The following is a 25186-nucleotide window of genomic DNA, read 5'->3' as shown; positions in this document are numbered from 1 at the left end:
CTTTCCCAGGATTTTGATAGCAGGAATGTTTGTCTTATTGAAAGCAGAGTCTAATTGAATAAGAGAGTTTTTAAAATAGTGGGCCATTAATTAGGCGGCACTGGGTAAAGCAGGGACTCAGTAATGTAGGAGGCTTCTGGGACCACGGGCGGCACTCATCGATTCTGTCGAGGTGCCAGAGGAATGAGAGCGCTGAATGTTTTGCCTCCTCTGAAAACCTACCTGATACATTTGGAAGTGGCTTCCCCATGCATTGCTTCTGTTCAAATCATCCCATAATTACTCTGGCACTGTAAGCTGCGAACTTGGCGGGCTCTGAGAGAGATCAGATGTTTTTCTCATGCTTGCTGAACCTCTCTTAGACAAATTTTGCATTGTTTTTTGTGTCAGTTTTATCGTGGAACATCGTGTTGCCATCTGGGAAGAAAAACAACATGGTAGAGGAGCAGCTGGTGAGTGGCGATGGCCAAATAAACATTGGCAGGCACCAGCCATTAGGTGAGATAAGAGGGATGGGCAGTCGCCAACACAGACAATCCCTCACCGCTGGAACATCTTTCACTGTCTCCTTCTCTCTTATCTTCATTCAAATTCATGACGATTTTTCATTCAGAGGCTCAAGCTCTGCAAGTGTCAAGTATTGGGCTTTCCCTTTTTTGTCCCAGAGGAACAAGACAGATCTACAAAGTGCCCCACTAATTGAATTTCTCATCTTGGGCAGGACAATGGGCTTCTTAAACAAGGGGAGAGCTTTTGATACCTTAACAGAAAGGCTCCCCTGAGGAGTGAGAGGATACCAAAACTTTCACCAAACTTTTCAACTAATTTGGTGGACTTTACTTTGGTCACACACTACATCATTGGTATTCATGGCTTTCAAACCCTTCAATCTCTTAAGGACCGTGTATGTATGGTAAACCAATGTAAATCATACTAACCTGTCTTTGGGAGCAGGGAACCAAGGGGAAGTTAGTCACACTTAATTAACAAAGTTATCCACCATACTTTCTTGGTTCTAAGATATAATTTTTCTATTAAAACATTTCTAGAATTGCATTTCTACATGCACAGAATAGATTTCTAAAATATATAGAAAATATTATCTATATATATAAAAGCCTAAGTGACCATTATGACCAGACAATCAGCCAGTAGCTATGATGCACACTGACCACCAGGGGGCAGATGCTCAACACAGGAGCTGCCCCTGGTGGTCAGTGTGCTCCCATAGCCAACCTCCTGTGGTCCCTCCCCCGGCCAGCCAACCCTTATCAGCCCTGATCAGGACTGGGCTAGATGGCCCCTATCGGCCCCAATCACCAGCCAGGCCGAGGGACTCCACCCATGCACGATTTCGTGCACCAGGCCTCTAGTGTTATATAAGTAATTATATATATAACATATAAAATGTAATATATAATATAATCCTATGTAATAAAAGCCTAATATGCTAAGTGTCTGACTGTTCAACTGTCATTCGACCAGTCGCTATGACACTCACTGACCACCAGAGGGCAGACGCTCTGACCGGTAGGTTAGCTTGTTGCTGGGATACTGGGATGGGGACTAGGTGAGACTGGCCAGTCACGCCCTGGAGCCCTCCCACGGTCCCTCCACAGCTGGCCGGGGACCCTACTAGTGCACAAATCTGTGCACCAGGCCTCTAGTTAACATATAATTACATAATGTAAATACTATTGTATGTAGTTTTCCCTAATTCAATTATATAGTGCATATATATTCAATGATGTATATTATACTATATTCAATATATATTTTATATGTATATATAATTTTTCACACACACACACACACACACACACACACACACACACACACATATATATATATATGAGTTTTACCAGGAAAAAAAATAGAAATGCAAACAAAACCTTGGTACTCTCAATAAGATTATAGTCCAAGTCCTAAAAAGAATGAGATAATGCACAAGAAGAGCAGTGTACCACCATGTCATTTATGAAGGCCAGTGGCTGAGAGCCTTTGAATGCTGGAGTAAAAAAAGCTAAACCAAATTTTGATTGTGATAGTCATGAAAATGGCATGAAATTATATGTAAGAATGATTATTTTAAAAGCATCATATATAAAACCTGTGTAAGTTGTTTCTTGCTCCATTACCAACAACAAAAGTCAATGGGAATATCAGAGGAAATAGACTTATTTTCAAAATTGTTGGGAATCATCTTATCCATTACTTTGTTTTGAAAAGTAAGGTCCTAAAGTTCCACAGCTTACTTGGACAGAACTCAAACTAGAAATTATGAGCAAAGCGGGGTGGAGAGGGGGACTTCATAGAAGTGAGAAGGGAGAATGTGAAATTAAATGCTTTGACCTAATGGATAGGCCAAATTAGGACCAACCAGTAACTCTTCTTAAACAGCATCAGAAGTTCTCTGGAAAAACCCCCTCTACTAAATCAATGCTCATTAATACGTCTATGGTTAAACATGATCAAGAAGATTGCTGGGAAAATCTATCAGACAAAACAAAGAAATCTTCCTGAAAGTCTGTCTAGATTCACTTCAATATTTTTCATAAGAAAAGTCAGTCACTCTGACTGTCTCAATGAATAATATAATTTATTTGTAGCTACATTTTCTGTCCATGTCCTTCTCATTCTTTTGACGTCAGTTACATATATGACAGTTTTTATTAGTCTGATTTGAGCTCCAATGAGATTGTGTTAGTCTCTCATTATATTGTTAATTCAGAAACTTTGAGGATATATCCCATCAGACCATAATCCTCAGTCCATGACATCCATAAGATTTTTTTTATTTCTTACCAACATTTATAAGAAATTATGTCCTAGAGCAGCAGGGGAACATTTTCTAAAGTAAACCCATCATTGGCAGAAAGAAGCACTTCCTATGTTCTTCTTAAGCATCTACTATATTGTAACACTAGATAGACTCTTTAGAGATGACAAAAAAAGGTCATTCCTAGCCTCATTTTACTGGTGCAGAAATTGAATTTCAAAGATAGCAAATAAATAACTGGCCTCAACGTCAAGCGCTTGAAAACCCAGAGAATCTATCTGGAAGGCCCATGATCGTAACCACTATGCTGTGATGCAAGGTGTGCACTAATTAAGTACCAAATCAGTACCTCTATTATAACTTTAAAGTCAGTCAGTGTAGTTCAGGTAAGCTTCCTGGAAGAGCTGGAAAATAGAATAAGGCCTGGAGGGATCAGTAAACTTAATTAAGTTAAATTTTGTCAAAGCAAATAAACAAACAAAACTGAAAAGCAACTATTGGACAACAAGAAAGGGCAAGTCAGGAGAGAATAAGTGGAGTTTTGTAGAAGGCCTAGAGGAGATGAAATCGGAATTGCAATTACATGCTGGCCAAGGCAGTGCAAATCCATTTGTAAAGGATGGATGTCCCCATTGGAAAGCTTCCAGGGAGACACAGCAGTTCGGACAGGAAGTCCCCCACCTTGATGAGTGAGTCAGAGCCTTCCTGAGAAGGGTAATAGCCTCACCACTCAGTTGGGCCCAGATGACAAAATGTAAGAAGGCGACAGAGCTAATATGGTCATTGCATGATAAATTAAAGCATATAATCACATGGATATTTTTCACCCCAAAGACAGGATCATGTCACTTAACAGGATCAATGAAGAAAGAAGCATATCTCTGGCCACTGAGAAGCATCCAGAGCTGATGAATTTCTGACCTGTTGAGAGGGAGATGATTTTGACACAGTACAAGTTCATCTTCTGACCGACCAGAAGGTCTCTGTTAACAAGAGAATTTCATAAGAGTAGTGTAAAATGTAATGGTTAAGTACCCCCAACTCTAAGAATGCAACAATATGGCTAAGTTAGAGCTCAGGCTTCCAGATTTAAGATGTCTAGGGTAGGAAAATCTTGTCATTGACATTAGAAAAGCGGCATAATGAGTTTGAAAAACTAGGCAAAGTATCATAAGCAAAACCAAAAAAAAAAAAAATGCTAGCATTGCACACTAATAAAGCCAGGCCCAGGATGTGGGAGGAGGCATTGGAGAGGGGGAAAGCCCCTGCCACAGAGTGGGCCTAGGTGAGAACCCTATAGGTTACAGAACCCGTTTAAACATGGAAGGACTATTTCTCAGCATTAAGCATCACCCTGTCTCTCGGGTAAATGATCCTGAAGCAGCAAGTTCATAACATCTAACTGATGTCACTCTCTGAAGGATGAGTGGCATTAATAGTTTGATTTGGACATGTCAAAAGCAAGTGAGGTCAAACAAACAAGCAAACAAACAAAAGGAACGTGTTAATTACTTAATCTGGCTGGAGCTTCCAGCAGAGAAGTCAGCTTTTGTAACACACAGGCTCCACCATACTTTAAAGCAGTAGCAAGGTTTGAATTCTCTGGCCCATGTTCCCCTGCTTCCTTACTCTCTCCTTCCTTCCTTTTAATTACAGCTTCAGGGCCACCCATGTACACAGGCAGCTGTTTGTTAATAAAAACAGGCTCTGTTGCCCTACCCTGTTTGTCTCAGTGGATAGAGCATCAGCCTGCAGACCGAAGGGTCCCGGGTTCGATTTCCGTCAAAGGCACATACCGCGGTAGCAGGCTCCACCCTGGTCAGGGGCATGCAGGAGGCAATCAATCAATGTATTTCTCTCACATCGATGTTTCTCTCTGTATTTCCCTCTCTCTTCTACTCTCTCTAAAAATCAATGGAAAAATATCCTCAGGTGAGGATTAAAAAAAATACAATGCTCTGTTTTGCTAAATACAACTCCTGCCTCTAGTTATCTTTATTCCCTCTCATTCAAGCTACCGACCAAATATCACAGCATATTACATAGCTGCAATAACTAGTATGCTGTGGTGCTGGTATACAAATTGACAGAAAAAAAAGTTATTAAGTGGCTTAGAAATAGGAAGTAGAGTTTATTAAAATTTATATATTGTGAATGTGATAACCTAAATCAATTTTACCAGTAAATATTACTGAAATGATTAGTTAACTGTTAGAGGCATTCAAATCTACTTAATTCCTAATCTATTGAAAAGGCAAGTGCAGCCTGGCCACTGTAGCTCAATGGTTGAGCTTCTAATTATGAACCAGGAAGTCATGGTTTGATTACCAGTCAGGGCACATTGCCTGGGTTGTGGGCTCAATCCTCAGCGTGGGCATGCAGAAAGCAGTTGATCAATGATTCTCTCATCATTGATGTTCTTATCTATCTCTCCCTCTCCCTTCCTCTCTGAAGTCAATAAAAATGTATTTTAAATAAATAAATAATAAATGCAAAAATATATACCAGGGAAAAAATTGAAAATAAAAAGTAGGTTTATCAATTTTCTAGCTTTTTAAGCTTTAATGTTTAATTAGAATTACAGGGGAAAAAGTTAAATTTGACAATATGAATACTTTGTCTTTATATCAGAAAACACCTTGAACAAATTAAAAATACAATAAACATCTAGTTTTGGGGAGGTAGTACTAACTTTACATTTCTATGAGCAAATGATGCTCCCTCCTGGCTTATTTGGGTCTATCTCCAGTTCCCTAAAAATGGTTGTGTGAGGGAAGTGTGTGGCCCATCCTATATTCTATATCTATGACTATTTTTCAACCACGGTGATTAAGAAGTTCAAATTGTTGGTTACAGAATAGTCATGGGGATGTATTCTAATAACTAGTGTGGTGCTGGATGGGTGCGGGATTCATTGGAATGACCACATATTAAGTTATGTAATATCTGGTCACTGGGGTGTACAAAAAATTTTTTTAATTAAAAAAAAAGAATGACTATTTTAGGAATGGGCACATGGTCATGTCCACCTAGTGATAATCAATTCAAGAGATTGTACTAGAATAGCTGGGAAAGAGAATCCTGCACTGGGGTAACAGAGAGAGCTGAGTCTCTCTCTGCATGGTCATTGGCCACCGATAGAGAAGGTGTGCTTGAATGGGATCAATCAAGAGGAAATCCGAGCTGAGAGATGGACAGATTCTGAGTCTGGGTGATGCCATTAGGTCCCTGAACTCAGCTCTAACTGAAGGCAGTTCTCTGAAGCCTTCAGTGAGCCAATAAATTCCCATTTTTTATTCAGCTAATTTGAATTGGCTTTGTCTCTTGTAACCAAAAATAAAGGAATTAAAACTCAAAACAAGAAGGTGTGGGGGATAGAATATAACATTACAGAAGGATGGTGATTTTCTGAATATTTAAATTATTCACAAAAATTGATCAGTATTTTACTTCATAGAAGATTAGCAATTTAATAACAGGATAAAATGGCTAATAAACGCAAAAAAAATTAAAATATACCATTATAATAATCAAAGAAATGCAATTAAAGCATACTTTACGTATCATTTTCACCTTTGAGGTTTACCAAAAAGTTAATCATCCAAAATGAGAGCAAAGATGAGGTAGATGAGCGCTCTCCAGCACTGCCTGTGGGAGTCTACGTCTGGACAGACACTTTGTTGGTTCGAGGGGTTCCCCTGTGAAATATGACACTGGCCCTGTACATGGAGGGCGGGAGAGACCGAAGAAAGAGGCAGGCCACTCCAGATTGGTAGGTAGCACTTTTACTCAGCAAGGGAATCTGAGGCTTGCTTTGGGTGACTGGAGACAAATACATCTCCACATCCATTGGACAGAATTTAAAGTTTATATAGAGGCCTTAGCTGGGCTCCATCATGCATACTGTCTGAATGGTCTCAACAACACATTGGTCTCTCAAGACTGCATCCTTGAGAATGAGTCCCACTGTAAGGATAGTGGGTAGAGCATACATTCCAAGGACAGAGGAAGAGGTGAGCAGTCTCCGACTGCCCAGGTCCAACATCCTCTTGATAACTTCCTCCAACTTTTTAAAGAACTATTTACACACACACACACACACACACACACACACACACACTTAAAGGTTCTAACACTTTGTTAAAATAATTCCACATTTAGAAATCTATCCTAAGAAATAATCTGAAATAGAGATAAAACATTATGTTTAAGAAATTTCAAAAAGTATGTCATTAAAAATTACATTTACAAGAAGTTTGAAAAGCTTAGTAAAATATTTTCATTATATCCTTAAATCAAAAAGGCAGCAAACAAACTTGTGTTTAATATGATTGTGACTGAAAAATTATATGAACAGAGAACAAAAGAACAAAAGTAAATCAGTGTTTATGGTGACTGTCACTGGGTGGTTGGGTAATGTTTTTTTCTCCTTCATATTACTTTTCTAAATGTTCCAAATTCTTAAGTATAATCTTGATAACCAAAACAAATTTTTAAAATTATTTTTAAAAACTTACTTGCCTCTTTGTCTCATTTTTTTTCAGATGTATATGGACTTTTGAAGGGTGCAGAATGTCAGACTCAATGGGTACTCTAATTGGAAAGGGTTTCAGAGGTGATGTGGATCAACATTTCCCCTAATACAGCTGCCACATCTGCAGGACCTCTGACAGATAGTACTTCCTTCTCCATTTGAAGACCTGCAGTGACAGTGGGAGGATCAAGGCACAAAGCTGATTCATACTCAAGAGGATTCATAACTAAGTGGTAGAGAATTCCCCCTTATATTGACAGCATCTTATGCTGGATTTACTTATGTTGATTCACCCCTTGGTAACTACAAATCATTAACCCTAATTCTATTCTTTGGAGAATAAAAATTATGTCATGGGAAGATCATGGTTTTATCATCAGGTAGATTAAAGTTTGAATCTCTGCTACAGCATTGTGCTAGTATTATGATCTTGGACGACAACTCTGAACTTCTGTTTCCTCAAAATGGAGATAATGATACCTATTTATCAGACAAATAAAAGAGGACCCATCTGTAAAGCACCTGGTATAAGTATACACAGTACTTATTGAAAGTTAATTCTCTCAATGTCACCGCACTACATTTAATTTAAAAAGAGAAAGGAAAATACAAAAAAGAAAAAAAAATACAACACACCAAAATTTATGGGATGTGGCTTTAAAAAAAAGTAATTCTCTATTCTCTTATCCTAAGGGCTAGGCATACTACAGCAAGAATTCAAAAATATTTTTGAATGAATAAATAGTTTCTCAAACAGCTGTGAATCCACTAAGCAAACAATAAAGTATTTGAGAATGCAATGAGAGAATGTGAGATACTCTGTAGAATTTAGGATACATTATTATTGCAGCTTTACTCTGAATTATTAGTTTTAAAAAAGGGAAAAGAGATCTAATTGGTCCAGCTAAATTTCCTCTTGAGCTCATATTCCTCTCAGTGATCACCCTCCCCTTATAATTGCTCATAAACCATCTACTTAATAGTCTAGTTGAGAATTACACTTACAATAACATCAAAATTACTAAGCTATACTTTTTATTGGGGGGGGGGGGCGAGAGAGAGAAAGAAACTCTGATTTGTTGTTCCATTTATTGTTTATACATTCATTGGTTGATTCTTGTATGTGCCCTGACCTGGGACTGAACCCACAACCTTGGCATATCAGGATGATGCTCTAAACAACTGAGCTACTCGGCCAGAGTCTAGGCTATATGTTTTTAAATCCTTTTCTATTTTTTTTTCTTCATTTGATATTTTGGCATTTTCTATATAACATCTCAGTGAACTTTCAAGAAAAAAAGTGAAACAACCAAAAAAAGTGAGCACTTTTAATGGTGATTAAAAGCTCACCAGAAATTATCTGTATCAGTTCTTTGCATCCTAGGGTATAATGTATTCCAGCCTGAAGATCTGAACTTATTTAAAGCACATCAGGGTTCTATGTACCCCTCTACCCCCTTACAATTTGATCCTCTCTTTATATTTTCAGTTCTACTTTTTCTAAGAGGGAGACCAGGTACCTGAAGCCAACAGGAGCATAGTAGGAGTTTTGTTTTCTCTGTTAGCTGTTAATATTGTGCTAGGTGCCTTTGAAAGGAGTTTCATCTCTCTGGACACCTTTTAAGATTTCTGTCAAGCCTCTCCCTCTCTGGGCCAGCACATTTCCCTATATGGCACCTAATTGGTCTCTGCCCATCATCTTTAGTTATTTGACTCTGATTTCATTTTGTTAGTATAGGAACAGCAACAGTTATTTTAATTATTATTCTTCCCCTTTCCTTTCCCCTCTGGATTAAAGCAGGATATCAAATGGGAATTTTACAATGCACATGTCCCCAGAACTGTATTCAAGATCAAAGCTGAAGACTAAAATACACTCAGACTCCCATACTCTTTAATATATAAAATATCCCTATAGGGCTTACTAATCAGCATCGGTTTAGAACAAGCTTTACCACCAACCATTACCACCACTTCCTGGGCAATGTAGGAAGAGAACTTAGAGGGTAGTGAGGAGAGTAGCCTTTTAAAGAGACACTATGCCATTAAGGAATGTAGTTTAACTTGTTACTAAAACCCAGAAAAGCGGATTCATAGGAAATTCATGTTGTGAATAGGGTTGACTACTGGTACATGAAGGAAAGATGGGCAATTCATTTTCCAGTTGGCAATCTGTTTGGCCACCACACCTGGCCTACTTGAGGCAAGGAAAAGAAATTAGAGGGCATAGCCCATCTGGTTCAGTGGATAGCACATCGACCTAGAGACTGGAGCATCCCGGGTTCAATTCCTGTCAAAGGCATGTACCTAAATTGCAGGCTCAATCCCCGGTCCTGGTCAGGGTATGTGTGGGAGGCAACCAACCAATGTGTCTCTCTCACATCGATGTTTCTCTCTCTCTGTCTCCCTCCCTTCCACTCTCTCTAAAAATCAATGGAAAAAATATCCTTAGGCAAGGATTAACAACAACAACAAATAATAATAAGAAAGAAATTAGAGGGCATAGTAAAGCTGGGGTAAGAGGCAGCCATTAAGCTCTCTGCCCCATTATTTGACATGTTATGGATGAATGACTTTCCTAAGGGACAAGGAGAAAAGTTGTTGAATTTTAACTGTCTTCCCAGAGTTCACCAAGAAGGCTGATCAGAAAGGGGATGTCACTTTTGGGGTGGGCAACTTTTGCAGGGGTTAAGGGAGTGGAAAAGATAAAGCCAGATTTCACCCATCAGAACTATCTATTAACAAGGGAAGGACTTTGGAGGGCCTCAGAACCACCTGCATGTGAGAGGACCAGCAACTACATGCCTGCCACACAGAAGGCATTAATGACTACCCTGAGTCAAACAAAGGAGGACTAGTAACCAGCAGGGAACTCAACCTCCCCACAGGCAGTTAAGTAAGGAGGAATTTGCCTCTGTTCCTCTTCTACATTGCCTAAACATGAAAGAAAAGCTCCTGGTCAGAAGATACAAGAGGAAGAAGTCAATTCTTTGTAAAATGAAGGGGAAAAAAGAGCTTTGAATTTAATATAAAATTAAAATTTTGAAGCAACACAAAACTATTCTATTAATTAAAAGTGACAAGAACATTCTGCATTCTGGCCAACATATTAGTAAGGTACCTGTTATTAATTGCATGCAATTAGGTACAGTGAAGAACAGTTATTGAAAGCTTATACCCAAATTAATGGAAATTCTTCACCAAATATATAGGGTGGGGCAAAAGTAGGTTTACAGTTCTGAGTATGCAAAACATAGTTTATTCTTATATTATTACTTATTAATTATTGTGTTATTTTCCAAATGAACAACTGTAAACCTACTTTTGCCCCACCCCATATTTAGTTGTATCGTCCCATGCTTTTATCTTTTTTTAGAATGGTAACAGCCAGATTATCACTATTTGATGTTCTCTCCCCTTTTCTCCCTTTTCTGCGTTATATTGTAACTGTGCACTCAGGATACGTATGCCTCCTGGGACCACCTACAGCAGCACAAAAAAATGACTTGAAGAAATAATCTGAAGTCAGAGTCCTCAAAGGGCCCCAATTCTACCTTTGCAATGCAAGAATTCCAACATGCCAGGGGGCTTCTGTGTAGATTACCTGGGACAGGAAGATTGCAGGGCCTTTATCAAGGAGCAAGCACTAGATGGGGTAGAGATGTAATAACAGAAACATTCAAAGAGAGAGCCTTAGAACTCCTTGGCAATGTGAAATATGAAGGGAATTCATCCTGATGTGAGATTCAAAATGCCTGTTACAGTAGAGGGCCAAGGATGGATTTTCCTACAGGCAAAATCAATTAAAATCTCCCAACCCATACCAATGGTAACTCACACCAAAATCCACAAGAATAGAGGTGGGGAGGCAAGTTATTAAAATAAATTAGGAAATCAATAGGCACACTAAGAAAATGAAAACTCAAGATCAGATTATTGTGGGGGGGAAAACGTTGTACTGGTGAAAAGAGAATTCTTCCCCCACTTCACCAGAGGAACACTAACCACACTAGAGCTTCACATTCATTTCAAGAGTTGTGCCACCCTAAGGCAAGGACAAACCCCACCCACCTCACCAAGGAAAGTCAGCCTAGAGAAGGGATTCAGAAGGCAACTGAGCACAGACTGGAACAAAACACATGTTCAATAAGCAGTTGTTAAAATGAGCATGAATAGTGGAGTAGGAATACTATTAGGGGCAGCAAAGAAAATATGAACTACTCTGAAGACCCTTCAGGAAAAAGGATCTCAAAGATTACATTAATAGGGATTTTTAAAAAGAACAATTTCATGATATTTCCCTTTATTATTTATTAATCTTATAGTTTTGGTTATATTGAATGCATAGGCTAATTGTGGACTGGAAGATATAATAAATTTTAATGAAGGTAAGTGAAAATGGTTGAAAAATTAGCATTTGTATTTTAACTGGGCCTTTCAATATCTTAGCTCAAAATCATAAGTAAAAGGAATTTTAGGTACCACTATAGGGAGAAGTCTTTTAAGGATGAACTGTCCTATCTAATAAAAGAGTAATATGCAAATTGACCATACCTCTGCTACACCCACAAGCCACGCCCACCAGCCAATCAGGAGTGAGTATGCAAATTAACCCAACCAAGATGGCTGCAGCCACGGAGCGAGCAGGAGGCTTGGGTTTCCCTGGTAATGGAGGAAGCCAAGCTTTCCACACACCCTGGTGGGGCCAGGCCTTCACTCAAGGCTACAAAGTTTCAATTACAGAAGATAAATAAATCCCAGATACCAGGGCCTCTGCTTGGGTTGCCGGGGGGCGTGGCCAGCCTGCAAACCACCACAGGCCCCTTGCCTAGGCCGCCCCATGCCCCAAGGGAACCCCCACCCTGATCCGGGACACCCTTCAGGGAAAACCAGCTGGCCCCCACCCGTTTACCAGGCCTCTATCCTATCTAATCCTATCTAATAAAAGAGTAATATGCAAATTGACTATCACTCCAACACACAAGATGGCTGCCTCCATGTGGTCAAAGATGGCTGCCCCCATGTGAACACAAGATAGCTGCCACAAGATGGCCTGCAGAGGAGGGCAGTTGGGAGGGGCCAGGTCTGCAAGGGAGGGCAGTTGGGGGTGATCAAGCCTTCAGGGGAGGGTTGTTAGGGGTGACCAGGCCGGCAGAGGAGGGTAGTTGGGGGCAACCGGGCCTGCAGGGAAGGGCAGTTGCAGGGGACCCAGGCCTGCAGGGGAGGGCAGTTAGGGGTGACCAGGCCTGCAGGGGAGGGCAGTTAGGGGCAAACAGGCTGGCAGGGGAGTGGTTAGGGGGTGATCAGGCTGGCAGGCAGAAGCGGTTAGGGGCAATCAGGAAGGCAGGCAGGCGAGCAGTTGGGAGCCAGCAGTCCTGGATTGTGAGAGGGATGTCCGACTGCCCGTTTAGGCCCGATCCCAGTAGGATCGGGCCTAAACAGGCAGTCGGAAATTCCTCAAGGGGTCCCAGATTGGAGAGGGTGCAGGCTGGGCTGAGGGACACCCCTCCCCGCCATGCATGAATTTCGTGCACCGGGCCTCTAGTATATTTATAAAATTTGTAACAGTATTGGCAGCCTAAAATTGTACATTAATATGCTATTCTTCTACAAAGCTACTGTTTCTGACCAATGTTATAAGGCCAATGTTTTGAGGGTTTTCTTTTGTTTTACATTCACTGGTGATGAATTTGAGCTGATTCAATCCATGGCTCAAACTTTTTGTGACACCTGAATAAATGAAACAGTAGAGCCATAACTACATGATGCTCAGGTCATACTGTTCTGGTTTTTTAACTCTGACAAAAAATTTTCTACAGCCCATGAATAAAACAAGTTTGGCAACTTCTGTTTCAAAATATTCCAGCTGAATATATCATATACAACTATTTATGAAAAAAAAAAAAACACACCCAAAGATACTATAAACACTTAGTGATGGCTTTGTCTTTTAAATTTTGGGGTTGCTTTAAAAAAAATAAAAAGAGGAAAGTGAATCTGTTGTTACAGGACTTAGATAAAACTGAAATTTAGTACATTCCAATCTAAGCAATACTTACTAGTTGGGAATTCAAAACACCCCTAAATTATAGTTCCTTTTGAAAAGTGAATAAGGAATTGGACAGGTATGCCATATCCAGCATGACTAGAGACAGTGTAACTGCAAAGTGAATAACATGCACTTTCACCCCAAAGACCTGGGAAATAAGCACAGATAAAATATCCAAGGGCTTAAAATATAGGTGTGGGAAATTTACTGCAGCGAAATAGAGAAGAAAACAGCTGATCCCGGGGGAAGTAAGTAGACGGCAATGTAGGATGCAATTAAGAGCAGTGGCAAAGTAATTCACCATTACTATTTGTTTAATCCAGTCTCTCTGAGCAAAGGTAGCCACAGGGAGGGAACCATACTCTTCACTCCAGTGTCTGGGGAATTCAGGGATTTCCAGCACAAAGACCCATCAGTTGAAGGGCGATGTGACAGAGGATTGAGAGAGATTGGTTGGCTAATGGACGGGGAATAAATTCTTTCAGAACGCTCCCTGTTCAAACCATTGGAAATGGAGTCGCCCTTCAGATCATCTGTGTGCCTGTTTCTTTTTTCCATTTTCAATTTATAATAACAATAACGACCTAGACATAGGACATTTCCTGGGCTTTAATGACTGTCTGAGGTTAATGGCCCTCAACTACACCTCAGGCCATCAACCCCTCCCAGCCCGTCATTAATCTCCAGGAAATATCCTGTTCCAGGGTCATTATCGTTTCAATATCAACTATACCTTAAAAGCTTTATGGATTCTGCAAATACAGGTCTCTTGCCAATAGAGGTTATAAAACCTGTTTAGAATTCTGAAATTATCTTAAGTTTCACCTTTCAGATATGTTTTGTTCAAAACTAAAGTTGCCTTAAGAAAACATGCAATTTTATCTGTTGACATCTCCTCAGGAAAGAGGACTATTAAATATTACAAGGACCCAAATAAAAATCAGTGATTACTAGAAGACAAAGGTCAGTTTTAAAGGGAAGCACGCTCTCTCCTGGATAGTAGCATAACTCAGCCTTTGAGAATACTACGTGATTTGTGAAAATAGCTCCCTAAAATGATTTATGTGTTCAAGTGTTGCCAGACTACACTCCATGCATAGAATTTTCAGAATACATCCTAATTCTAAAGTCTCATTTTTCACTTCCATAAGAACTACCCCACTTTATACATTAACATTAGTACAACAAGCATTCTGCCCACAGCTGCTGAAACATGGGTGAAATACAACTTCTAGAAGGGAACAGCCTTCAATGTTCTGATTCAGCAGCAAAAGGGAAGATGCTTGCTCAAGAAGCATCTGAGATCTAGAGAACTGGTATAAACAAAGGAGGAGGGCAGGGCAGGTGTTTAAAACCAAGGAAATCCAACAAATGGTAACCGGGGCATGCCCCAGCAAACAGGCAGACCGTAGAAATGTGGGGACTTGGGCAGGTAGGTCCTTGGAGAGATGGGGAAGCACCAGATTGGCCCCAGCTTTGGGTCAGAGATCCATACATAGTGGTTCTGGCAAGAACTGAGCCTAACCACAGCATTAGGCAGAACTGCATTCTCAACTAGACTATGACAGAGTTCCAGACCCTGAAACGAAGAAATAAACTAGGTCCCTGGTCAAAGGACTGGGCACAAGCTGAAGGGCCATACCAGGAGCACAGCCAGAGAAGACATGAAGAAAGGCTAACTGGATCCTACCCGAGTTCAGATTCCCAGGGTCAGTGAGGGAGTGATTCTGGAGCCTGACTCGGAGCTGAATCTGTCGGTGACACACAGCTATCTACTCCAATATTACAATTTCAAAGGGGGACAAAAACCTTTTATTTGAAATGCCACTTGAAGATTTTACTATGGGTCACATAAATGTGAAAACTGCAAGGAATTAGGACTCAAAGCTGGAAGTAGAAGAAAACTGTAACCTCCCACAATTTTCATATTAACTCTTTATTGGAGGTGAATAAATCAGTTAACTCATAAAAACTGAAGCACTATGTTAATTTTTTCCTACTTAACCATGATTATAACATTTTTTAAAATATCAAAGTTGGCATATAAATTGCTACTGGAATATTTTAACAGTTAAATTAGGAAAGCTTAAGACAAAAGATGAACTTGAAGCAGACCGTGAGATAAATAGTGTAAATAGTTTATTTGGAAAACTTCTTAGATGATTCTTAAACCCTCACCTGCTTTTAGAATTAAACCTGAGCCAGGATTGGAAGGAAGACTTCTTCAGAGGGCTGTGATGTGTGTGTGAGGTGATGCCCACAAAGGGGAGGTGAGAGTGCTACCCTCCCAGGCCAGGGAGATGTGAGTGCCGAAGGGAAGGATGGGAGCTGCTTCTCCCTTTACTCAAGATAAGTGAGGTCGGCCCCAAACATGTCTGTCCTAATGCTCAGTGAATGCGTTACTTCACACAAAGGGTCTTTGAAGATGTGATTAAGGATCTGGAAATAAAGAGGTTATCCTGAGTTACTGAGATGGGCCAGAGGTAATCATAGAGTCTTTCTAACAGGGAGGTAGGAGGGTGAGAGTGAGAGAAGACAATGTGATGATAGGGGCAAAGTTTAGAGAATCCAAGACTTGAAGATTGTGTACTGCTGGCATTGGAAATGAAGGATGGGCCATGAGCCTCAGCCTCAGGACACAGGTGGCTTCAGGAAGCTGGAAAAGGCAAGAAAACAGATTCTTTCCTGGAGCCATCAGAAGGGACGCAGTTCTGCTGACTCCTTGATGTTACCCAGTGAGAACCTTGTCAAACTTCTGATCTCCAGAATGCTTTTGACCTCCAGAACCATATGATAACACATTTGTGTTGTGTTAAGCCCCAAAATTGTGGTAATGTATTACAGCAGCAATAGGAAACTAATACAACAAGAGAAGGCTTTGGGGAGCTCATTAGGAGATCTTTCTATATGACCTCTGAAGCATAGGAAGTACTAGGAATGGCTGTCTGACTCTCATCTGGGGGATCTAAGGACATGACACAGGTTAGCGAACTGCTTTGACAGCAGAGTAAGCAAGTGGTAATTGGTCTATGTTCTGGAGCCTGTTTAGACAAAGAATACATGAGTGTGTGCTGCCTACATAGGATTATCTTAGATCTTATTCATGAAAACTATTTGCAGGGCCAGCTTCATGGACATAGGACTTCTGCAGTTACACAGGGACCTGCTTTCAAAAGAAATCTGCACTTGGTTTAATGTTCTTCTGTCACTGACTTGAAATTCATAATTCTCTTTGAGCAAGAGGTTCTACATTTTCATTTTGCGCTGAGTTCAGCAAATTATGTAACCAGTGCTGGCCACATGGAAGGGCCAAAGACTAGCAGAGAGAAGCTGGCAGAATGACAAAAGTCTTAGTGGTTGAGGGAAAAGCAAGTGAATAGCTGGATTACACATGCAATCGCCCAAGTCAAATATAGAGATTCTAGGTACATCGTGACAGTGGTTGGGCAACCTCCACACACTTTGTAAGAGCACCCCCAAAAGAATCAGGTTTAGTCACCAACCAGGCCTCGGGGGATAGGGTGCCAGGGCACATCTGTATCAATCAAGTAAAGACTTTCAAGTCCTTCCTTCCTCTTTGACCTAGGGGGTGTCTGAAAGTGTGGCCAGCTTAGTGAGAAGGAGAAGTAGATGTGCTCTGTGTGGAAAGAGGTAAGTCAAGTAAACCCATTCCCAGTTGCTGCCTTCCCACCCAACAGTAGGCCTCAGCTGCCAAAGGAAAGAACCCTTGACACTACACCAAATTTAGAGTTTTGAGTATGACATGGTACTGGATCCTTTGATTACTGAACTGGAACATTGTTTTGTGACTGAAAGCAAGCAGAAAATGTCATGAGAATGCCAAATTTTCATTGGGGGAAGAATTATCCCTAATAAAAACAATTTAAAAGAACAATGGGAGACCAACTAATCTATATACTACACTTGTTCAACACAGTGGTCACATAGGTCTAGGTAGAGGAGTTAGGGACAAAAGCTCTTGCACTGCAAGTTTGGTAGACATTGTTCAACCATGAAGATTTAATGCTGCCTTTGTAAACCAGAGAATAAATAATACAAAGTGGGGGGGGGGAATTTCAATATACAATTTCCAATTGGAAAAAAAATGATAACAAAAATGTAAACCCCATTCCAAATGGAAACATAAGGTAATCTAGCTCCCCTAAGATGTCTGATTGCAATGCACAGTGTGAATCAGCACTGGGGCTTCTTCCTCCCATTCACCCTTCACTTCCCCAGAATTATCTTTCTTGAATACAATGACCATGCCACTCTTCTACCTAAAATCTATCTGAGCCTCGTGGGGTGTTTCAAGATGAACCAAAGTCTTGAGCACAAGTATGCAGTGCTTCCCACCTGACCTAGCTGTCTCTCCCCCACCTTGCTACAAATGCTCGTAGAGCATCTTCAGTTACTTACATACCACCTTCACAGTGTTTGCTATATTCACATCCCCTATTAGAATTCTCTACTTAATATATTTATATTAACTTAGTACTGTTTTTGCTCAAATAATTTATTCTCTTTCAAAGCTATGTCTTTAAATCAAGTTTTAATGTACTGCTTATAGTGTCACCAGTTAGCTATTGTTATTAAAATTCATTTTTAAAATTAAAAATGTTACCTCTGTGTCCCACCTAAAACCATCTGTTTCACCACCAATTGTTCATGCAACACACACTGGGATATGCTACTCTAGACAGGAACAACAGTGAGTTTTTTACCAGTGAGCATACTGTGCCTTTGAACCTGTTGTTCCCTCCTCTTAGTATATCCTTTCCTATTATTTGTAAACTTACTCTCTTCCTTTAGGACTCAGCTCAATGCATAAGACACCTCCCCTTTGAAGCTTCCCTAAATCATAGGTACATGTTCCCCTCTGTATTCCTAAACTCTTTCTACCTGGCAACACTGCAACATTTACCACATTGTAGTGCCATATGAAACTTAGTACTCTAGTCATCTTTGGGTCATTTCATTATCTAGATCAATACCTATTGGTTACTCATAAAAATGTTTGCTAAATAAATGAATGATGGAATACAGGCATGCACCACATATCATTTTGTCAATGATAGAGTGTATATACAATAGTAGTCCCATAAAATTATAATGGAGCTGAAAATTTCTTAACACCTAATGACACTATAGTTATCATCACATCATAATATCATAGCGTAACACGTTACTCACGTGTTTGTGGTGGTGCTGGTGTAAACAAACCTACTGTGCTGCCTGTCATATAAAAGTACAGCACATACAATTATAGTAGTGAGCTACACTAAGTTTGTGTGAGTATACTCTATGATCTTTGCACAATGACGAAATTACCTATGGATTTATTTCTCAGAACATACCCTGTCATTAAGCAGCGCATGACACTATATAGCCAAAACTAAGCCAATCGTAAGTCTTTTATGCTATGAATATTCTAACATTAAATGATTTCTGTCAAACAAAATACATCCCAAAATTTCAACATATAAAAGACTTCTCTATAATTATCAAACGGGACTAACAAAAAAATTTAAAGGGCTGTGTTTCCAGTGTAGTGCAAAAGAACACAGGACAATTGAGAAGGTAGTATAAAATTACACCAAATATCAGTGTAATTTTTTGATAAAAATTTGCTTGCAGAAACTCTAGTTATCCTTTTTAGGAATCCCCTATTTATTGCTCACTTTCTAACTGTAAATTTTAAAAAGTAAAGCCAAATAAGCAAATTTAAAATAAAGCTAAGGGTGATTAAAGCAGAGTTCAAGCATCAATTAACTTCAAAAGAAATGGCCTCATTGAAAACAAAAATAATGTCACTAATATGTAGGGTACACTGAATAACTGCTCTGTAATATTAGCTCCATATTATAATTAAGGAAATTCCCCTTCCTATTGTGCTTTCTCAGGCTTTCAGAAGGATAACTCTGAAAAATGTTAAGAGGTATAATCTCAGGTATAGGAGATTTTTTTTTTATTGATTTCAGAGAAGGAAGAGAGAGAGAGATAGAAACAACAATGATGAGAATCATTGATTGGCTGCCTCCTGCACGCCCCACTGGGGATTGAGCCAATCCGGGCATGTGCCCTCGACCAGAATGGAACCCAGGACCCTTCAGTCTGCAGGCTGACACTCCATTCACTGAGCCAAACCAGCCAGGGCAGTATAGGAGATATTTTAATCTTTTTTAATCCCAACAACACATTTAAACTCTCTCTTCCTTATTTCCTCATCTGTAAAATAAAAAGCAGTTGACTGATGTGCGAATGTATAGAAATTCAAAATGGAAAAAATCTAAGTGCATGTTTTGGTTATACCTAAAAAAAAAATTAATGACTATCTATATAAATAAAAGGCTAATATGCAAAGTGTCCCCTCAGGAGTTCCACCAGGAGACCAGGAGTTCGATTGCTCGCTATGACATGCACTGACCACCAGGGGGGGTGCAAAATGAAGGAAGGCCCCAGCCAGCAGCTGGCAGCCAGGGGAGGAGGGCCCTGGGCCGGTATCCAGAAGGCCCCTATTGGCCCTGATCACCAGCCAGGCCTAGGGACCCTATCCATGCACAAATTTCATGCACCAGGCCTCTAGTATAAATATAAATATTAATATATAAATATATATATACATATATATTTATATATATATTTCTAAAATATATTTTTCTTTATTTCAGTGAGGAAGGGAAAGGGAAAGAGAGATAGAAACATCAATGATGAGAGAGAATTATTAACTTTTATTGGAATTTTTATCTTTAGATACAATCAGTAGGGTGAGTAATCTTGGAAGGACACATGTGTTTGCATTGTCCTCTTGATTAGCTGCTTCCTGCATGCCCCCCACTGGAAATCGAGCCCATAACCTGACCATGTGCCCTGACTGGGAATCAAATCATGACCTCCTGGTTCATAGGTTGACACTCAACCACTGAGCCATGCTGGCCAGGCTAAATATATTTTTGAAGTGCTTCTTTTTGGGAAATGGGAAAACCACCCAAGTGTTTATAAACTTTGTCACAGTTTAACACTTGTTGAATACTTCATGTAGATTGAGTTGTGTCCCCAAAATTCATAGATTAAAGTCTTAATCCCTCAGAATGTGACTTTATTTGGAAATAGGGTCTTTAAAGAGGTAATTAATTTTAAATGAGGTCATTGGGGTGAGCCCTAATCCCATATGATTGATATCCTTATAAGAAGAAGAAATTAGGACAGAAACACACACAGAGGGATGACCATGTAAGACCACTGAGAGAACACAGCCATCTGCAAGCCAAAGAAAACAGCCTCAGGAGAAACAACCATACCAACACCTTAATCAGGACTCACAGCTTCCAGAAATGTGAGAAAACAAATGTCTGTTGTTCAAACCCACCAGTCTGTAGTACTCAGCTATGGCAGCCCTAGAAAATGAACATAGGCATCCTCCTGGCCCTCAAGAGGAGACAGATATGCAAACAGAGAAACTGTATGGTTAGAAAGAAATGGTGAAGCAAATTATGAATCTGATCAACTTGCAGAATTGCAAGCAGTGAATGAAATAATAATTATAGAGAATATGTAGGAACCTGAAAAATGTTTATAAAAATATTAAGCGAAAAGGCAAAACACAACAATATATCTATTCTATGATAACAATAAAAGATGGTTTGGTAATAGAAAAAAAATAGAAGAAACTTGGAAAAATACAAGGTTTTTGCTAAGGTGAGATCCTTGATAAACTTTCTTTTTTATTTTTTTATTGCTGTCCTAATTGCAATGGTGCAATAAATTTAAAAACATTTAATTTTAAAAGAAAATACATAACTTTTTACTGGTTCAAACTACCATAATTGATTGCTAATGGCACTCTCTATCTCTCTTTTTCTCCTTCACATTTTATTTGAAGTTTTTACTTTTGAAAAAGCCACTCTGAGAAGATTCTGAAAGGAAATTCAAACAAAGTTTATGAACCTAAATATTGTACAGAAATAGTCACTAAAAATAAGTAGGGACCAAAAAATAAAAATAGCTCTGGCTGGTGTGGCTTGGTTGGTTGGAGGTTCAATCCCTGGTCAGGACACATACCTGGGTTGCAGGCTTGATACCCAGTTGAGACAAGTACAGGAGACAACTGATAGATGTTTCTCTCTTGCTGGGGCTGACCAGAAGCCCCTGAATGACAGATGAACAGATTACTCCGACACAGTTTCACTGTGAAAGAGAAGGCTAAGGGACACCTGGCTGATGGTAGCCAGGCAGCCTCGATTGCCTGCCTCATTAGGTTTTTACTGGAATTTTTATCTTTAGATACAATCAGTAGGGTGAGTAATCTTGGAAGGACACATGTGTTTGCATTGTCCTCTTGGCAAGGTCACCCAAAGATAAGCATAAGGATTCCAGTAAGTACCCAGGGGTCTGCATATGCCCAGACTTGTTTGGAAAGGTCAAGGAATAATTAGGGGCACCGCTTTTGACACTTCCCTAAGTCTCCCCTAAGTCAAATTCTGATAAACAGGGCAGGTGGCCTTCACACATTTCCCTTTTATCAGAATGTCCTCCTTACAAACTTTCCAACCAATCTCATGTTTCCTCTCTCTCGAAAAAAAAAAAAAAAAATCAATAAGCATGTCCTCAGGTGAGGATATTTTTTTTTAAAAGTAAAAATAAAAATAAGTAGAGACATAAGGAAAATAGCAAAATTGATTCTGTGTTCAAAAACAGTGACTTAAAATGAGGTTCTAGAGCCTTGTCTGGATATGAGCCTCAAAACTGGGCTCATTTATAAATTATCTAAGAAAAATTTGCCAAAGTGACATGCAGGCAAGCAAGGTGAGCAGAAGAAACAGTTCACCCCTGTGAGGCAGCAGGAAGGCCAAGGCCCAGGACCTCCATTTATGGCTCATGTCTCCCGCCAGTCCCCTCCCTGCAGAAGGGTAAAGGCCCAGCAAACAGCCTGAATGCCCAGTTTGGAAAAAGAGAGAGTGTTTTCACAACAGATTTCCACACAAAGGCCATTGCATTCCTGGCAGCAATGCAGCAAAATCTGACCTCTCTCAGCGACTCTTCTGCACAGGGCAGGTCCTGACATGGAAAAGTTAGCAAGGTGAAAACTGCTGCTCTAAGCTGCACTGGGCGTTAATCAAGCCACCTCCTGAATAGCAGGAAGGCTTATATCAAGGACCTTAATTTGCCCCCAAGGCCCTGTTTTTACCTTGATTTAACAATTCTCACTAATAGCAATCTGTTGTCCTCATCCCATATGAGGCCCCAACCTTGGGGTTCTGCTACTCCTATGGGCTTGTCTTTGGTGGCTCCTCAAGGAGAAAAGCTCCCCTTGAAGGAGAGAGAGCTTTATTTTTATCCCAGTTAAAGTCCCTATCCAATGCATTAATAGCTACGATAACCTTGGTCCAGGGTATTTCCTGGAGACGCTAAACCTGCTGGGGTTAATGAACTCTTCCTACCATTAATTCCTGGGAGAGGCCATTGGCCTGAATTGTTACTTAATTACTCTTCTGTGTACAGCTTCATAAAGCAATGAAATGCCTTCTTTCAGGAAGAAGGGAGATGGTAATGGGGTCATCAGAGGCCATTAATTTTACAAATAGTTTGTTGGAAACTACAGTGTGTTAAGAAGTCACTCTGGACCACAAATCAACTCAATGCAGTCCTTATCAAGTCAAGATCCAAACTTCTCAGGTTAACATGGTTCACACACACAAAAAGTTACCAATGGTGCAGAATCGGGCCAAAATGTACATACTCCAGTATGCAGAAACATATTCATTGTATGTATTCTGCAATTGATTTTATCTTCCTCTTCTAGCTCCTATGCCTGTAGTTGGGGGGGTTGCAGGGGAAGACTCAAAGGGGCCAATTCAAGATAATCATGAACTTTTCCCACTTAAAAAATCTCTCTTGGGTCATTTCCCAGTGTTTTAAGAAGATTCTCCCTCTCCAGAGCTCTCTTCTTTCTCAGGAAGTGGGAGGGATAGGGAAAAGCTCTGTATCCTTAAAGCATTGAAGGAGGAGCTTCGGGTCTTCATACCTCCCCTTGGGGCTCCTGGACCCACTGGCCTTCCCAGAAGCATGCTGGCCCACGCTACTACTGACCACAGACTCGCTATTACCCGTGACTGTGATGTCTGTGGATTGTGCATCTATCTCAGCAGGACATAAGGTGTCCTGTTTACTAGGCCTCCTAACACATCTACACTACCGCCTCTGAAAATGCTCATCTGCTTTCTCTGCTCTGCCCTGTTTGAAACTGCAACACCTTCTCTCCCACACACACAATACATGAAGCATTTCCTCTTACCCACTTCACCCATTTGTTTCTTCCTAGCATTCTGTTATCACACCAAATAAAAATAAATATATTCATTTATTTTGTTGCTTGTGCTACCCTTCCCCCATAAATACACATCCTAGAATGTAAATTCCATGAAAGCAGAGTATTTTGTTCACTCTGTCTGCCTACTGCTTAGAACAGTGCCTGCCTGGCATATACAGGTGCTCTCTCAATGTTTCAGTGTTTGATGAATAAATGAATGATGAATGAATGAATGAATGAATGAATGAATGAATGAATAGTTAGTTAGCTACAGAATGGGATCAGACTGCTGGTCTTAGGACTCAGAGTTCTCATATTAGTCACACTTGGGAGGGAGCTCAACCTGCCAGAGGAATAAAAGAAAGGGGCTACCCCTTTATGCGCCCCAGAAATCAGGTCCATTAAATCAACTGCTACCAGCGGGAAGACTCAGCCATGAAACACGTGCGCCCATCTAGGCTCTGAACTCTACACCAATCATGAGAACCCATTGTCATCCTCCCCATTGTGACATGCTGCCCCACCCACCTAATGTCAACAGCAGAGCCATGACCACTTGGGAGGTTCTGAGATTCTACTGGATAGTTCCAGTGGGAAAAGATTAGACTCTTCAGAAGAAAATTGACTAGGGCAGAATCAGAAAGCTCATATACATCAGAGGGGAGGTAGAGTTTGTTGAAGAAATGAAGTAAAAGAGGAAACTAAGGGGCAGAATGAGCCAAAAACTTTGGCTTGGTTTTTCTTAGCCAATTTAATATCAAAGATCTTAATATATAGAGATTCCTGCAGAGGCCAGGCTAGAGAGCAGAGAGATTACTTTTTAGGGTGGTTATGCACACCATTCTCATTGGGGCCTTAAAGAAAGCAGCAAGGCCTAGAGCAAAAAGGGAGGTAAGAATAATGGATAATCTTTATTCTTACTTCTATGTATAAACTTCCAAAAGTTTTGGGTTGGTGATCCATCTCTGAATATACCTACTAGCAGGACATATAATTAACTTGCCAGCATTATCCCTATCTCCTCACTGTATCCTTACTAAGGCATAATCAGATACGGGCAGAAGAATCAAAAGGCTAGGTTTTGTCATGGCCAAAATGTGAGGATTGAAGGGAGAAAACCAGTTAATTTAATTTTGTCCCTATATTTTGGACTCTTAGCTAGTTACTTTATGTTTCATACATAGACCCATTCCCCAATTCATTAGAAACATCTCTGCTGGTATTTTAGGGAATCAACAATGGAAGAACACAAGGAAAATCAGCTAGATTATGAGTAAGTAATCATGATTATGCAAAGCCACATCCAAGGACCAAGGTATGAAGCAGGTCTGCTATTGGTGCTTTCCCTCGTCTTCTAATCTCCCTTTCTCCTTCTACTCTTATCTATCCGTCTCCCACTGCATTCCATCCCAAGGACTTTATGCCTACCTGAAATGAGAACATTTGCAAATTTCCTATCCAAGCCAGCTTTCCAGGGTACAACTTTCTTTTCCAAAATCATCCCATTCCTACTCA

General features: G+C 40.1%; 1 protein-coding gene across 1 annotated transcript in view; it reads left to right on the top strand.

The window, feature by feature from the left end:
* Window positions 1-24219: 24219 nt before the first annotated feature.
* Window positions 24220-25186, top strand: part of TMCO5A (transmembrane and coiled-coil domains 5A) — a gene marked incomplete at its 3' end in the record, with an annotated part of 31526 nt that continues 30559 nt past the window's right edge. The window contains exons 1-2 of the mRNA XM_080663046.1: window positions 24220-24336; window positions 24900-24944. Coding sequence (XP_080519172.1) covers window positions 24910-24944 — 35 coding nt within the window. The 5' untranslated portion in view covers window positions 24220-24336; window positions 24900-24909. The remainder of the gene's footprint in view (window positions 24337-24899; window positions 24945-25186) is intronic.

The sequence above is a fragment of the Plecotus auritus genome, assembly GCF_963455305.1.
Source record: "Plecotus auritus genome assembly, chromosome: 1".
Taxonomy (NCBI): domain Eukaryota; kingdom Metazoa; phylum Chordata; class Mammalia; order Chiroptera; family Vespertilionidae; genus Plecotus; species Plecotus auritus.
The sequence above is the reverse complement of the archived record's forward strand: the minus strand, read 5'-3'. Positions and strand labels throughout refer to the sequence as shown.